Source organism: Macrobrachium rosenbergii, chromosome 30 (genome assembly GCF_040412425.1).
Source record: "Macrobrachium rosenbergii isolate ZJJX-2024 chromosome 30, ASM4041242v1, whole genome shotgun sequence".
NCBI classification, from domain to species: domain Eukaryota; kingdom Metazoa; phylum Arthropoda; class Malacostraca; order Decapoda; family Palaemonidae; genus Macrobrachium; species Macrobrachium rosenbergii.
In genome coordinates this window covers 4,394,857-4,411,579 of record NC_089770.1, presented here as the reverse complement: position 1 = coordinate 4,411,579, position 16,723 = coordinate 4,394,857, and the positions used below count along the sequence as shown (strand labels likewise).

At 40.6% G+C, this 16,723-nt stretch overlaps 1 protein-coding gene across 11 annotated transcripts in view; it reads right to left on the bottom strand.

Annotated features, from left to right (window-relative positions):
• Positions 1–16,723, bottom strand: part of numb (NUMB endocytic adaptor protein) — a 180,303-nt gene that overhangs the window by 30,786 nt on the left and 132,794 nt on the right. For 5 of the 11 annotated variants that reach the window (XM_067131548.1, XM_067131547.1, XM_067131551.1 and 2 more), the window contains exon 2: positions 663–1,223. The exons of 4 other annotated variants lie outside the window; for them this stretch is intronic. In XM_067131548.1, the coding sequence (XP_066987649.1) occupies positions 663–911 (249 nt within the window). In that variant the 5' untranslated portion in view covers positions 912–1,223. Of the gene's footprint in view, positions 1–662; positions 1,224–11,354; positions 11,385–16,723 lie in introns of those variants that run through there. 2 more of the 11 variants (XM_067131552.1, XM_067131554.1) reach the window with 2 other exon arrangements.

Here is a 16,723-nt window from a genome sequence, read left to right as displayed (position 1 = left end):
AGAGAGAGAGAGAGAGAGAGAGAGAGAGAGAGTAGGTCCGATTCCCTCTCTACGCAGAAATCAATTTCCTACATTACATGGTAATAGGATTTTAAATTGCGGACCTAATGGAAATCCTGCCTAATTTATGCCAAGAAAAATCCCATGAATGAAAAACGGAAATGGATTTGTAAAAAGTTATAAATAAAATCATTACTGTGATGATCACTTTGATTTACTGTTCTAACTACTAATATTAAACAAATGTAAAAGAAACTGATTCGCTTGAACTTACCTTGGCTGGACCAATGATTATTTTTTATATGTGTTTACTAATGCAGAATACACCTTATATTCAAAACAGAGACAAGCAGGATAACCAAACCTGAATGACTTAACTTATGCTAACAAAATTTAAAAACATGCTTAAGAATAAAGAAAAGTAATTACGGTCTACAAGCTTAATATAACTTACCTTACGTACAGAGGACCAATCCTCTAATGTCCTTTACGTGTTCATGGAAAAAAAAACTAAACATAATAAATACAGATTAAGCTACCTTACCCGAGTGGGCCAGTCCACGGTGTATTTCCCCACCTGCCCAAGGGTACGTAAGGCCTGCTGGTTGCCAATCCCAGCTTGGTCTGTTCAGTCTGAATAAAAAATAAAAATCTGCACTCACCTTGGGTGGCGCATCCCGCCCGGACGATGACGTCACGGCATCCTCATGATTTTCCTTGTTCTCATCGCGGTCCTTGTGTTCGTACTTGTCCCTCTTCTTCTTCCGGAGGGACTTACGAAAGGAGGACCTATGGTGCGAGGGCGCCCCGTGAGACGAGCCCCTCTGCTGCGGCCCTCCTCCTCCTCCTCCCCCGCCCCCGCCCCTGGCGTAATCCCCCAAGGGCTCGTGATGGGAGGCGTTGGCACCCATGACTGGAAAGGGCAGCTCTTCGAAATTTATTCTCGGCGTGAAAACAAATCGAACACTTCGCACTTCGTCAGAGGGTCGTCGACTTCGGCAGAATCATCACACTGCACTTCAGTTTCTGTCTCGTTCTCATAAAAAGTTTTTGAGTTTTATTCGTTTTATTCTCGTCCTCATAAAACCTTCATCATTCGTCGGGCTTTTTCTTTGCTATATAACTAACGAAGGGCCTTCCTTAAATCTTATTCCCGCTCTCATAAAAAGTGCATAATGTCGAGTTCTTTTTTTTTTTTCGCTGGATAGCTATATTTGCCTGACCTTGAAAAGCAAAGAGAAGTAAGTGCTTCTAATTCATCTTCTTCTATGAAAAAATATTCATAATCTCCGGTTCCTTGGATGATCTAACATCGCTTAATATTAAAATTAAAAGCGAACAGGTAATTCGTAAGTGTATATATACATATATACATACATATACATATATATATATATATATATATATATATATATATATATATATATATATATATATATATATATTTATATATATGAGCACGTTTTCACCAAAATAAATTTCTGACCCACGTCAGGATCCAACCCGGGTCTCTCAAACGAAAGGCCAGGGCGCTACCAATTCACCCAAACAGGTCATATAAGAAGTGGAGCCTAAGTACTCCTGTACCCGAGATTTTCCTAGAAAAGTTTCTTTTATGACCTGTGTGAGTCAATTGGCAGCGTCCTGGTGTCTCATTTGAGAGACCGGGGCTCGATAACCGATATGAGTCAGAAATTTATATGTACAGTATATATATATATATATATATATATATATATATATATATATATATATATATATATATATATACATATATACAGTAAGTCCTTTCCGTTATAAAGGATACCACTGTAGAAAAACAATCGGCAGTCACCCACATTCATACCTCAGTGGCCGAATCATGGATGAACACCCTACGAAGCAAACTCCCCAACACCAGCGTCTCCACACACCCGGACAGAAAGGCTCATCCGCAACGCATCGAACCACCTCCTCACACTGCGGCACTCAACTCTAACTGAACAAGCGAAGCTTCCAGAATATTAAAGACCTGTCTTCCTAACGTCCTCCAGGATCAGCAATCAATCACTAACACTACGGATTGTGGAAGTGACATACATTTAAATAAGCAGGCATTCCCCACGCACTGTTCCTTTCCTAATGCTTGGAGATGCAAACAAACGCATGCAGAGGAACGAGATATGCTAATTTCCTCATTGCGAGGCAGTAACTGTTTCACGCTGACATTTCATACCTGTACTGGTCCCTCCAGAATACCAAACGTTCACCTCTATTTGATATGAACTGGAATGTACAACTCAGGCCAAAAGATCAAGCACTGGGACCTACGAGGTCATTCAGCGCTGAAAGGGAAACAGAGTAAAAGGTTGCACTAGGAAACAGTTGTTAGAAGAAGGTGGAAAGTAAGAAGGCAGAAAGAGAATATGAACGGAGGTACAGTAAAAGGCACTATCCCCCCATACGGGGTCTATTTAATGTGAGCTAACAGCAGCTACCTTCTTTGACTTCGCGCAACTAAAAGGAAATTGTATGTGACTGAAAGTTCGTCTGCATTATTACTCATTATCTTTCGAAAATATTAAAGCATATTTTTGGTCAGGCGATGAAATTTGCATAGTTTTCAAAACAATAAGACAAATGTAATATATATATATATATATATATATATATATATATATATATATATATATATATATATATATATATATATATATATATATATATATATATATAAACAATTGATATATATATATATATATATATATATATATATATATATATATATATATATATATATATATATATATATATATATATATATATAATATATATATATATATATATATATATATATATATAGAGAGAGAGAGAGAGAGAGAGAGAGAGAGAGAGAGAGAGAGAGAGAATCAACGCGGACAACGCCTCCACTTACACATCATTCCATTCCACGTGTTTTGCCTTGACTTCCTGGTCCTGATTTGAATCACACACATACGCACGCGCGCCAGCGCGCATCGTGACGCACGCACGAACTACATTACAGATTATTGCTCCCAATCTCACATCCCCCACTGCGATAAGACGGGAACAGGAAAAAGGCAAACAAAAACACAAGGAATAAAAAAAAAACACTAGCAGGGTAGATCAGTACAGTAGTTGTTGCAGTAGTAGAAGCAGCCGGAAAGCAGAAGCGACTCTGAAGCAGGAACAACAGCAATAAACAACGACAAACAACAACATGACGCGGAAAGGGATCGTCAGGTGTTTTGGTAATGGCTGTGACTAACGCATAACAATGCCAGGTCCTTGCTTGGCACCACACAAGGGGGAGAGAACTTGCAAGCTAATCTTTAGTGTCTAATTGATTCCTCTGATGAATATTTTCAAAATCACTGATGGGTATATACTGACAATACGTGAAGGACTGCTCGAGCAGATAACGAGACAAAAATGCTGTGTTGTCATCCACTTAAAAGTAAATTACTTATGCTACTTATATCTGACGCATGATTATTCACTTGTAACGGTTCAGGCAGCTTACTATCTGGGAAAAAACCCAGTATACTTAAGTTCCATTCACAGAGAATCCCAGCGTTGCAAGGTTCTTCACAGAGTTAGACTGAATGACCTTGAAACCAGGGCAAGATTCTTCACAGTAAGATAATGACCCAGAAACCATGGTAAGATTCTTCACAGAGTTAGATTTCATGACCTTGAAACCAGGGCAAGATTCTTCACTGTTAGACTGAATGACCTTGAAACCAGGGCAAGATTCTTCACTGTTAGATTGGATGACCTTGAAACCATGGCAAGATTCTTCACTGTTAGACTTCATGGCCTTGAAACCAGGGCAAGACTCTTCAATGAGTTAGACTGAATGACCTTGAAACCGGGGCAAGATTCTTCACTGTTAGACTTCATGGCCTTGAAACCAGGGCAAGACTCTTCACTGAGTTAGACTGAATGATCTTGAAACCAGGACAAGATTCTTCAGTTAGACTGAATGACCTTGAAACCATGGTATGATTCTTCACAGAGTCAGACTTCATGACACTGAAACCAAGGCAAGATTCTTCACAGAGTTAAATTTAATGACCTTGAAACCAGGTAACTCACGGGGTGCAACATGTAAACACATAGGAATTCCGCGCAATAGAGCCACCAGGTAGAAAACCTTCACAGTTCTAGACCGTAAACCAGACTGACAGTGGCATCAACAGACGACTATGCAGAAACCTTTCAAAAATGCCCACACACCTCCATACACAAAAAAAAGAGGATTACAAATATGTCAACTACGTAGACTCTTTAAGTGGATTACCCAACAGGACGAGTACACAACGACCTTTTAAAAGTGGACACTGCACGTTGTTCTAGAAAACAGGACAGACTGGTAACATTTTCAGGAAAAGGTAAGCAAGTGAAGACACCGTGACGCCCACAACTCAGTGGGTCCAGGGGTGACACCAGAAGTCCGAAAATGCTTTCTGTACGTACTGTAAGTACATATGACGTACAATAAATTAAAAAAATTTTATATAACAATTACATACGTCAGTGGAAATTTTCGAACTGAAAATATACGTATATATATAGTCAAGCATACTATATACACATCTTCGCTAATCTTGTAAGCTTTGGGGGAGAGATATTTTGTCAGTCAAATTAAAAGTTAGCTGTTTTCATTTCTCACTGGTGTTAACCCCTGTGGTTTGCAGGCTCAGTGGTAGAGTACTGGGTCGCATTTGCAAGGTCCGAGGTTCAATACATGACTGTCCACACCCAGGACCAAGAAATGAATGAATACCAACATCAGGTGGGAGTCGATTAAAGGGAAACCTAATCTCAAAAAAGGCTTCCTCACAACCGGAAACGTAAAGACGAATAAAGTAAAAAAAAAAAGACAATAAATATATATATATATATATATATATATATATATATATATATATATATATATATATATATATATATATATATATATATATATATATATATATATATATATATATATATTTCAACTTCATCAGAGCATCGGTCGATTAAAACATAATCTAACTCTAGTAAAAAAAATTAAACATCTGATCTTTCTCCGAATTTCTCAACTGAGGAACTTCCAACATAACCAGATCTCAAAACCATGGTTAGCCTATGCCTCGCGCCGTTACCTATCCCAACCAGAAAATTCTCTCTCTCTCTCTCTCTCTCTCTCTCTCTCTCTCTCTCTCTCTCTCTCTCTCTCTCTCCGGCTTACTACAGCAATTCACGTAACCCTTACTGCAATCAGCATCGTCATGCGTCATGCTTTATCATGGGAACACGTGGCTTTGTTATTAGCTGAAATTAGGAGGGCCAGATGACTGACATCTCTCCGACTCACAGGGGTGGGTCGCAGGTTTGTTCTTTAATGATATGAACGATAGGAAAGCTAAGTTGAGTGATTACGTTTCGAGCATTACATTCTGTAAACAAATGATTAGGTGTACGTGAAATATATCCTGTAAGCAAATGATTACGTTTACAAGAATTACATTCTGTAAGCAAATTATTACGTTTGCATGAATTACATTCTGTAAACAATGATTACATTTACATGAATTACATTCTGTAAACATACATTACATTTACATGAATTACATTCTGCAAACAAATTACATATACATGAATTACATTCCGTAAACAAATTATTACATTTACATGAATTACATTCTGTAAACAAATCATTAAATATACAAGCATTCCATTCTGTACGTTATCTCTTTAGAAAGAGGTGAAAACAAATCATTACATACACAAGAATTACATTCTGTACGTTATCTACGTAGGAAGCGAGGGAAAACAAACGATTACATTTACAAAAATTACTTTTTTGTAAATCTACCCCCTTTCCTCTTCCACCCTGACACAACAGAACCTCGCGAATATTCCCGGAATGCGACGCCAACCTACCACACGAAAAAAGGTGACTGACTCAGTGCTGGCATATCGTCATGAAAATGTAACTTTTAAGCCTCTGCCCTTCTGCTTTCATCTAAACCAATTACATTTTATTATAGTAAATACTCAACGGGAAACGTGATGCTCTGTTAGAGTCCTACTCCAGAGTAATTCTCAGTCTCCTTCTCAGGGGGAACACGTGAAAAAGAAAAGTGATTGTATAACACCTTATGATGAAAATGACTCTCTGTGGGAAATGAGATTAGGTCAGACCTCTAACGGGTTCTTGCCCAATTGCGTGACAGTAGAGGCTTGGTGTGGACCACTGGTCTGTCTCGTTCCCACCAAAAGTTGACGACAGTGGCCATGGGAAAGATGACAAATGGACATCAGAGATCTCTGGCCTGATGTTTTCAACAGGGCAATGGAGACTTCCCAAAACACCTCGTCCAATTGCAACAGCCAAATGGCGCAGATATATTGCAGATATATGTCTCACTTTTAAAACATTGCTATGATTTAATAACGAGAAATTTCTCCTCTTCTTCATCTCGCCAGAGCGGTTTGTCTCTATATTCTAGATCGCGGCTTGATCCGTTAGTTTTCAACCTCGAAAATGAAACCGATATCCCTAATGATTCTGTAATAGATCACGGTCATTTTTGACAGCGATGTCCGACAACGCAAACAATTTTATTTTCCTATATTCGCAAAAATTGCAGCTTGTTACATTGGATATTTTTGCTAAATGTACTAACACCCCACCTCTCTCTCTCTCTCTCTCTCTCTCTCTTTCTCTCTCTCTCTGTGAAGACAATTCTTTCCGTTTCACCACCCCTGAGGCGTCAAAAGGTGTTGGTTTGACAATCTGAAGTTCGTTCGGTAACGGAAACGAGTTCGATCAATAAAATCTTTTATCGCGACAAAAACTAAACAATCGCTCAAACACGGTGACCATGACAATTGCATTACCTGAAATCTGACCAGAAAACTATGATGGAGATTTAGAAAAAAAACACACACACACATAAAGTCACTTTGAATGAACATTCGTCAGTACGGCACAGCAAAGCCCTGAGGTACATCACTAATCCTTTTTTTTTTTACAAATCCCCGAACAATTAGCACCCAGAGATTTGTTATTTCAACGTAATCAACTTCATAAAACAATAAAATAATGCCGAACTTACTGCATGAGCTGTATGTAACACAATGGGTAATATATCATCTCTATGCGTCAGAACGAACATTTCATGAGTTTAACAAAGCCCTGAGAGAGAGAGAGAGAGAGAGAGAGAGAGAGAGAGAGAGAGAGAGATTACCTCCAACATTTACTGCAGGATTATTGACAAAGACTATTTTTTGTATTGAGAGAGAGAGAGAGAGAGAGAGAGAGAGAGAGAGAGAGAGAGAGAGAGAGAGAGAGAGAGAGAGTTTGCTAGTACCTCCAACACTTGCTGCAGGATTGTAGATAAACCATTTTTATTGTGTGAGAGAGAGAGAGAGAGAGAGAGAGAGAGAGAGAGAGAGAGAGAGAGAGAGAGAGAGAGAGAGAGAGTTTGCTACTACCTCCAACATTCACTGCAGGATTACTGACGTGACAATGTCTGGAACATTTCAGTTCAAAATAAAAAAATAAATTACTTGAATTTACACAATGGGGACATTGTCACCTTCAGTCAATTTTTTAAAACGAGATTTTTTTTTTTTAATTTTTTTGGCGAAGGAAAAAGATTTTCTTCAGTAACTCGCCTGTTCTTCAAAGATACTTAAACCCAGGTCTTAGAGGAAGACTTCAGGACGATATAACTGGCCCGCACTCCATGAGCAGTCGTGCTCGATGGAACCCAAGTAGTAGAAATAGTAGTAGTCAGTAGGAGTACTAGGAGTTTTATAAGGGATCTATACCAGCATTTAAACGGTACCATGAGAGTCAATATACCGTGAAATATTACTACCAGGTTCAACTATCTCTTTTAAGAAATGTTTTCTTGACAAAAACTCAGTCTACAAAAGTGGATAGCGCCGACAATGACGTCTCAGGTCAATATACACTAATATGAATAGAATATACACTAATATGAATAGAACTGAATACAGAACTTAGGCCAAAGGCCAAGCGCTGGGACACATAAGGTCATTCAGCGCCGAAATGCAAACTGACTGTAAAAAGGTTTGAAAGGTGTAACAGGATCAAAGCCTCGCAGTTGCACTATGAATCAACTGTTAGGAGAGGGTTGAGGAAAGTAAGATGGAAGAAAGAAAGAGAGTAAACACGGAGGCAGAATAAAGGGTTGCAGCTAGGGGCCGAAGGAACGCCGCAAAGCACCTTCAGTAACGCCTACAGTGCGCCGCATTTGTGGATGCGTATGATACATAAATGTATCTAACATTATACCTGAATACGCGTGGCCCACAATATGATCACAGAATTTAGTCTCGATGAACTTACAATCACTAATTCCGTTTCTGTGGTCGAACCAACGCTACAATACGTTCAGTAATTTAAGTATACACCGCATTCTGAATACTAAACAACACGCGTCAACTCTCCGCTTAAAATGTTGCAACAAATAACGGAGGAACGATCAGCCGTGACTCACCGCTGCTCCACAGGACCGGAAATGGTTCGTGTCGAAATTTCCCCCGGTCATGTTATGGTTCCCTTCGAAAAATAACTTGACCGTACATTGTGATTAACTGCGTGCGGGGGTCTTTTTCAATGTATTGTGACCGGACAGGACCTAAAAAAACACACACACACACACAAAGGAAAATCATTAAAGGTCGATTTTTTTTTATTCCAGTCCCCAGCGTGCCTTCGTCAATATCGCCAGGTATTTCGGGAAATGGGAGATTATCGGTTTGAGCAATATTATTATTATTATTAATTATTATTATTATTCATAGCGCAGAATTAATTGGAAGCATATCTTGCATAAGGAACAGCACTAGTGCTCAGTGAAATGTCTTGGAACATTCAGAAATATTTATCGTGCTCGTTTCACTTGAGATGTATTTGATAATAATGATTCATATACCATAACAGAATAATTCTCATTTGCCTTATTGTAAGAAACTCAAAGAAAATGCTCAATTGTCAGATTATATATATATATATATATGGGTACACCATATTCATTACTTCCGTAACTCGCTCTAGGCTTGAGTAGATTATCAATATTCACACTCCAGCACCATCTAGAATTAATTCAAGAGCAGCATATTCAACAACCCTTGAGGAGAGAGAGAGAGAGAGAGAGAGAGAGAGAGAGAGAGAGAGAGAGAGAGAGAATGGCGTTTCCCAGTGGAACAGAAATGATGATAATACGATGGTATTTATTTTGAGGGGTCAATTGCCACTCACCTCTCTCTCTCTCTCTCTCTCTCTCTCTGCAAGGCCTTGTAACTGAGATACCACGTGACCCCCCCTCCCCCCACCCGCCAAACCCCAGCCAGGAATCCTGGGGAACTTAAAACAGAACGTGGCCTGTGTTAATGCTCAAGGGGCTTCTTTGGCATCTTTCTTATGCTGATCAATTTATCGTGATGCTTCCTGTAATCCGAACATAAGACTTTGGAAGGATAAAGGGAGGTTAAAAATAACTACTACTATTAATACTACTACTACTATTAATACTACTACTACTATTATTACTACTATTACTTCCCGTAACGAGAACATAAAGGACTTTGCAATTTGCAAGGATGAAGGGGGGTTTAAATCTACTACTACTACTGCTGCTGCTAATAGTAGTCAAAATATAGAGTCAGCAGAATGGCCGATCTATTTGCAGTAGTGAATGGTTGCGTCAAGCGTTACCGCTCGTGGTGTGGATACAATTAAGCCGTACAACACGCTTCATCGCCCGCAACTTCTACGTTTCAGTCAAACCTTTGCTCTTTGACTTCCAAAACTTCAATCTTGGCATCTTCCCCCCAATTTTGCATTGATTTTTAGATTACATAACAACGTCGTCTCGCATATCCAGACTAAAGCCTTTTCAAGTGGCTAAAATATAAAAATAATATTCCTTTTTTTTATGGGGTATTAATAAGTATTATTGGGATGCTGGTTCCTTCCTCCTTAGGGTTCCTTGCACTGCGCATGCTCCGCGATGAAGCGGGTATTAGGTAACGAGAATTTGTGTATGACGCGACAACACTAGCTAGCAAGGAGAGAGAGAGAGAGAGAGAGAGAGAGAGAGAGAGAGAGAGAGAGAGAGAGAGAGAGATTCTTCCTCAAACCACTATAAATACCGTACCAAACTTTTCAAATGCATTATTACAAGGCACAAGCAAAAACAATGTTTTTTTTGTTTTTTTTTTAAATATCGTCCACCCAAATTCTAAGTTGGCAGTTTCTCTTTTTCATCACCAATGCAGAAACAGTTCACTATTCTCCAGAGAGTGGTACGTAACAGCTTTTAAATGCTCTGCACGGCGAATGATAATCACAGACCTTGAATTATTTCCCCAATGTGTTCTTTTTTTTTTTTTTTTTGCATCTAAAACAAGAAAACAGACTAGACATTAAACATAAGGTTAAAGGGGAGAAATATGAACGGAGGTACAGTAAAAGGAAGGAAAGTGCTTGCAGCTAGGGGCCGAAGGCTGACGGGATGCCGCCCAGAACCTCAGGTCATGCCAACAGTGCACCGGGAGAGGTACACTGACGGTACTATCCCCCTTCTTTTTAAGAAAAACATTCGGTGTAAAACATTAAACAGAATCAATGTGTGGCGTCGTTTCTCATCTGAAAACAAAAACAAACTCGATGCATGGTGGTGTTTTTCAAACGAACCTCATGAAAAAACACACAAACTGAAGTATATTTCCCTAATTCCAATGTTAAACAATTAAAAATGCGCCGAAGTTTCACAATTAAAATTGCGCCGAAGTTTCTTCGGCACAATCGAGTTCTCTGTGCAGCCGCTACAGCGTATAATCAAGGCCACCGAAAACAGATCTATCTTTCGGTGGTCTCGGTATAACGCTGTATGAGCCGAGGCCCATGAAAATTTAACCACGGTCCTGTGGTGGCCTATCCTATATCGCTGCCAGAAGCACGATTATGGCTAACTTTAACCTTAAATAAAATATAAACTACTGAGGCTAGAGGGCTGCAATTCGATATGTTTGATGATTGGAGGGTGGACGGTCAACATACCAATTTGCAGCCCCCTAGCCTCAGTAGTTTTTAAGATTTGAGGGCGGACAGAAAAAGTGCGGACAGAATAAAGTGCAGACGGACAGACAAAGCCGGCACAATAGTTTTCTTTTACAGAAAACTAAAACCCACACCCAAAATACGGTATTACAATTCATTCTAATCACTAGAAAACCACAATGCACCGATCAGCATTCCTCATATGCAGGCACTAAAAACATATCTACAATAACATGCGAAGGAACATAATTTGGACACAGAATACCGTTACCGACGTCATTTCACGAAGAGGGCCGTTCGATTCCCGACAGAGGACCACAAACTGAAAAATGGAGTTTTCCTGCAAGCGGGACCTTCTCACAGCAAACGAATGCTCTTGCAACAGCGCTTTGCTAGTGGCAACTAAAGCTCATGCATTCGCCTCGTAACCTTTAAGAAGCAACAGTGGGGATACCAAGAATAACAGTTCCTCATTACAAGCATTCAAATGCAACAGTCGACCACTTCCAACTGGCACAAACTAACCGAAGCTTTTTATTATATGCTTGGACAGGAAGATGGAAGTTAGACTTTAACCTTCTGCAGTGGACGTCACACTGCTGTAAATATCGGATTGTCTGGTAGAACCCTGGGCTATGCTAAACAGAACTCAACAGTGGAAAATCAACAATAGTTCACAATATACTGAGTCAGAAGGCATAGAATGAAATACAAAATTTAGGCCAGAGGCCCACCGCTGGGACCTGTGAGGTCATTCAGCGCTGGAAGGGAATTTGACAGTAAGGTTTGAAAGGTGTAACAGGAGGAAAACATCGCAGTTACACTGTGAAACAATTGTTAAAGAGGGTGGATAGGCAACTGGGAGCAGATGAGACGCTGCAAAGACCCTAAGTAATGCCTACACCACGTGAGGTGCACTGACGGGACTAACCCCCTACGGGACAGAAGGCATAGAAAAATTCTTCCCATTTGCAACCGGAGAAAGTGGAAGTATCTGAAAACTTTTGGAGCAAAACAATTTGTTCCCTGGGTGGGCCGGTGTATGTGGTGAGGGGAATGGATAAAAACAAAACAGCATTTTTGTTACTCCTGATCAACCATATATTTCACCGATAAGACAATGGATCATCCACACACTTGGCCTGTGGATTAAAGTGGAATACGAACCAAACAAAGAATAGAGAAGAATATAGAACTTAGGCCAAAAGCCAAGCGCTGGGACCTATGAGGTCACTCTGAGCCGCAACGGAACCTGACAGTGAAATCAACTATTAGGAGAAGGCTGAGGAAAGTAAGATGAAGGGGAATATGAAAGGAGGTACAGTAAAGCGAATGAAAGCGGTTGCAGCTAAGGGCCTAAGGAAGAGACGTTACAAAGAACCTTAAGTAATGACTACAGTACACCGCATGAGGTGCACTGACGGCGCTACGGCTCAACAGGAAGTGAACTGGAAAACCACCACTCTCCCCGAGAGACCAGACAAAGTCATGAACAAAATCACGAGATCGAGACGTTTGCAAACGTCCTCTGATTAAATGCAGGACACTGAACAATCAAATGACTCAGATATCAGCAACTGAACTTCACCTTGGCGAAAGACATTCAGAATAGCAATGAAGAAGTAGCTTTTGACAGGCGAGCATCATCTCTGCTGGGACCCTCTTCATCTCCAAAAAAGGAGCACTGAAAGTGAAGGGGGCGGGCGGGGGCGATTTTTAATTCTGAAAACAACAAGAACTGTTTCCTCGTCAGACGATGCATTCAAGACTTCCTTCCCCTCCAAGGGCGAAAGCCAGGGTTGGATAGTATAATTCCCTTTTCTAGACCAGGCCGGAAGTAAACAAGAAAAATGGTTGCAAGGGAGAATGCTTTGGCTTTTTGCCACGAATGAAGCGTGCGAGCGTTGGCAAGCAATGCATATAGTATACCTGACCACCATTCTCAAGTAGTATGGTTGATGCCAAGTGCTATACCGGAGAGCGTAAAACGAATAGCGAACAGAACAGAGAATTTAGGCCAGAGGCCAAGCGCTGGGACTTATGAGGTGATTCAGCGCTGTAAAGGGGAATTTTGAGGAACAAGGTTTGAAAGGTGTAACAGGAGGAAAACCTCGCAGCTGCACTATAAGACAATCGTTAGGAGAGGGTGGAACGAACGATGGAAGAGAATATGAACGGAGGTACAGTAAACGCAAGTGCAGTAAAAGGAATGGAAAAAATTCAGTATAAAAAAAAACACTTCCATATAAGAAAATTTTGATCAACAAAATACTTTACCAAACAAGACTTTACTAGATAGAGAGCATCTCCAAAAAAAAAAAAAATAATAAAAAATAAAAAAAAAATCCGAAAAAAAAATTCTGAAAAAGGTCTACAATAGAATACTTTTTTTATTACCACGCCCTAGAGTAAGTTCGTAAATTTCCCCAAACCAGTTCCTATACATCTGAAAGTGCATCCGGTTTCCAATTCTTATTCAACACTATGACACTTCCTGTTCGTCGTGGGAGGAATTGAGGATCGGTTCCATTAGCAAACATTAAATTCAGGGAAGTGGGCATAAACAGGCTGTTTGAGAAAGCAAGCACGCATGCGCACATAGGAATTAGAATCTAAAATTTAGGCCAAAAGCCAAGAGCTGGGACCTATGAGATCATTCGGCCCTGAAAGGGAAATTGAGAGTAGAAAGGTTACCAAGGTGGAACAGGAGGAAAAAATTGAGGAGAAAATCAATAATCATGACGACTTGAGTCACAGCCGAGCGGTACGAAAATGAAATAGAATATTAATAATCATAAAGAAAAAATCAGACAAAATTAACATTCATAACTTGAGACCCATTCGTGGGGTACAAATATGGGCGCGGCAGAGGAATGAGAAATTTCCTACAGATGCGATCAGTCAAGAAGGATTCGTCACCGCGATCCTTGGAGGGTGATCCTACGAAGCTAGGTCCTATGAGGTCCTTCATATTTGAAGGACCTTCGGTCCTAAGAGGTCTGGAGGGGATACGCTTCAGTTTTCGGGGCTGACTTAAATTAAAAGCCCGTACCATCATTATATTTGACAACCGGTACACGCGTTGTATGACGTAATGTGTTGACATCAGCGAGGTACCGAGTTCTCTTTGGATCATACAAAGCATAGTAAGGATCACGGGCGGAGAGAGAGAGAGAGAGAGAGAGAGAGAGAGAGAGAGAGAGAGAGAGAGAGAGAGAGAGAGAGAGAGAGAGAGAATAAAAAATTTTTAAAAATGGCGTGGGCCTATGTAATTAAACAGTAACAATACATTTGAGAGAGAGAGAGAGAGAGAGAGAGAGAGAGAGAGAGAGAGAGAGAGAGAGAGAGAGAGATTCTAAATAAACTAAATGGCGTTGACCTAAGAAATATAACACTAATACGACATATGAGAGAGAGAGAGAGAGAGAGAGAGAGAGAGAGAGAGAGAGAGAGAGAGAGAGAGAGAGAGAGAGAGAAATGACCTGCCAACCCGCATCTATTACGTAATAGCCAAAATGCACTTTGCACCATTTGCAAGATGAAAATCCCGGATACACAACTCCCTTTAACCAGCATCATTCATCGCCAGCAAAATACTCTCACTCACTCTTTTTTCTTCATCTACTCGTAACTACTCGCGATTACTCGCTCATTCACTCTCTTTTTTTTCGTTCCTGTACTCGTAACTATTGGCTCGTTCACTCTCTTTTTTCGTTCATCTACTCGCAACTACTTGCTCGTTCACTCACTCGCTTTTTCATCCCGTCACTCGCTCGCTTTATCGTTCCTGAACTCGCAATTACTCACTCGCCTTTTTCGTCCTTTGCTCGCAATTACTTCCTACTACTCGCCCGTTCATTCGCTCCCTTTTTTCATCCCTATAACTCGCTCGTTCACTTGCTCGCTTTTTTCAACCCCCTACTCGCAACTACTCACTCGCCTTTTCATCTCCTTGCTCGCAACTACTCCCTCGTTCACTCACTCGCTTTTTCATTCCTCTAACTTGCCTTATTCATCCCTCTACTCGCTCGACTATTCATACCTTTGCTCGCAACTGCTCCCTCGTTCACTCACTCGCTTTTTACATCCCCCTACTCGCTCGCTTTTTTCATCCCCCTACTCGCAACTACTTGCTCGATCTTTCATCCCTCTACTCGCAACTACTCGCTCGTTCACTCACTCACTCCCCCTTTCGACGCCATGAATCACCGGAAACGCTTCATGAGTGTGCGTGCCTCACCCACACACGCCGATAAATAAACAGTTGTGTCAGTCAGTTACGAGGGAGGGGGAGAGGGAGTGGAGATTTTCGGGGAAATGAAGTATATATTTAAAGCTAGCTTTAAATTCGCTTTAAAAGATAATTGTGGATTTCTGGAGAAATTATTTCTAAAAAAAGTATACTATCCGTATTTGGAAGTGGAATTGAATTTGGAATTGTATTAAGGATTCCTGCTGAAATTGCATCTCATAGCCTACTATCCGTGTGTGGAACTGGAACTGGAATTGGAATTGTGTTGAGGATTCCTGCCCAAATTACATCTCATAGAAAGTAGCCTACTATCCACGTTTGGAATTGGATCTGGAATGAATTAAGGATTCCTGCCGAAATTTCATCTAAATTGTACTATCCATTGTGGAATTGGAATTAGATTTGGAATTGTATTAAGTATTCCTGCCGAAATTTCATCTCCGAAACATACGTGGAATTGGAATTGGAATATAAAATTTTAGGCCAAAGGCCAAGAGCTGGGACCTATGGGGTCATTCTGCGCTGAAGATAATGTTGAAACAATTGACAACAGGAGTGGAAATTAAGATGGAAGAAAGAGAATATGAACGGAGGTACAGTAAAAGGAATGAAAGTTGTTGCAGTGAGGTGACAAAGGGACGATGCAAAGAACCTGAAGTAACGTCTACAGTGCACCGCGCGAGGTACACTGACGTCACTACCCCCTTACAGAGACCAATCATCTGAGTCCATCGTAATGAATAATGGTATTTGACGACAATTACCTCGGCGAGGCCCTTTGGTCTTTCTTGATGACCTCTTTAAATATTTTGACTCATGTTACAAAGTTCATCTGAGCTGTGAGAGAGAGAGAGAGAGAGAGAGAGAGAGAGAGAGAGAGCAATTTTGTAGAAGTGTTGTAACCTTGGCTAACGGAAAATCACGTGACCGATCTTCGCATCCGGTGGTACGCGATCCGGCCAATTCACAGAACTGATCTTTCATGAAGTCAAGCCAGTTCATTAACGTTAAATGCGGCTTTCTTTAAAAAGGTCGCTTTCTCTGGCCTTTCTCTGGCTTCCTGCGAACGACACAAATTGCAGGAAATGGAATGAACAGCAACTAGAGTTACTGGGAGAACGTGCGCGCGAGCGTCAGAAACAAAGATTATGTAAACAAACAGAATGGGGCGCATAGACGTCCCCCCTCTCTCTCTCTCTCTCTCTCTCTCTCTCTCTCTCAATCGTATCTGGATATCATACGACAAAGGGATAGGCAATTTCATTATGTTCCTTGCGAGCAGCCATCTCCCGGGCTATCTCATCAAACAATGCTAGGTAAAATGGGCGGAGCCGTACATACTGACAAAGCGAGTACCCAACTGACGCCCAAAACCAACCTAG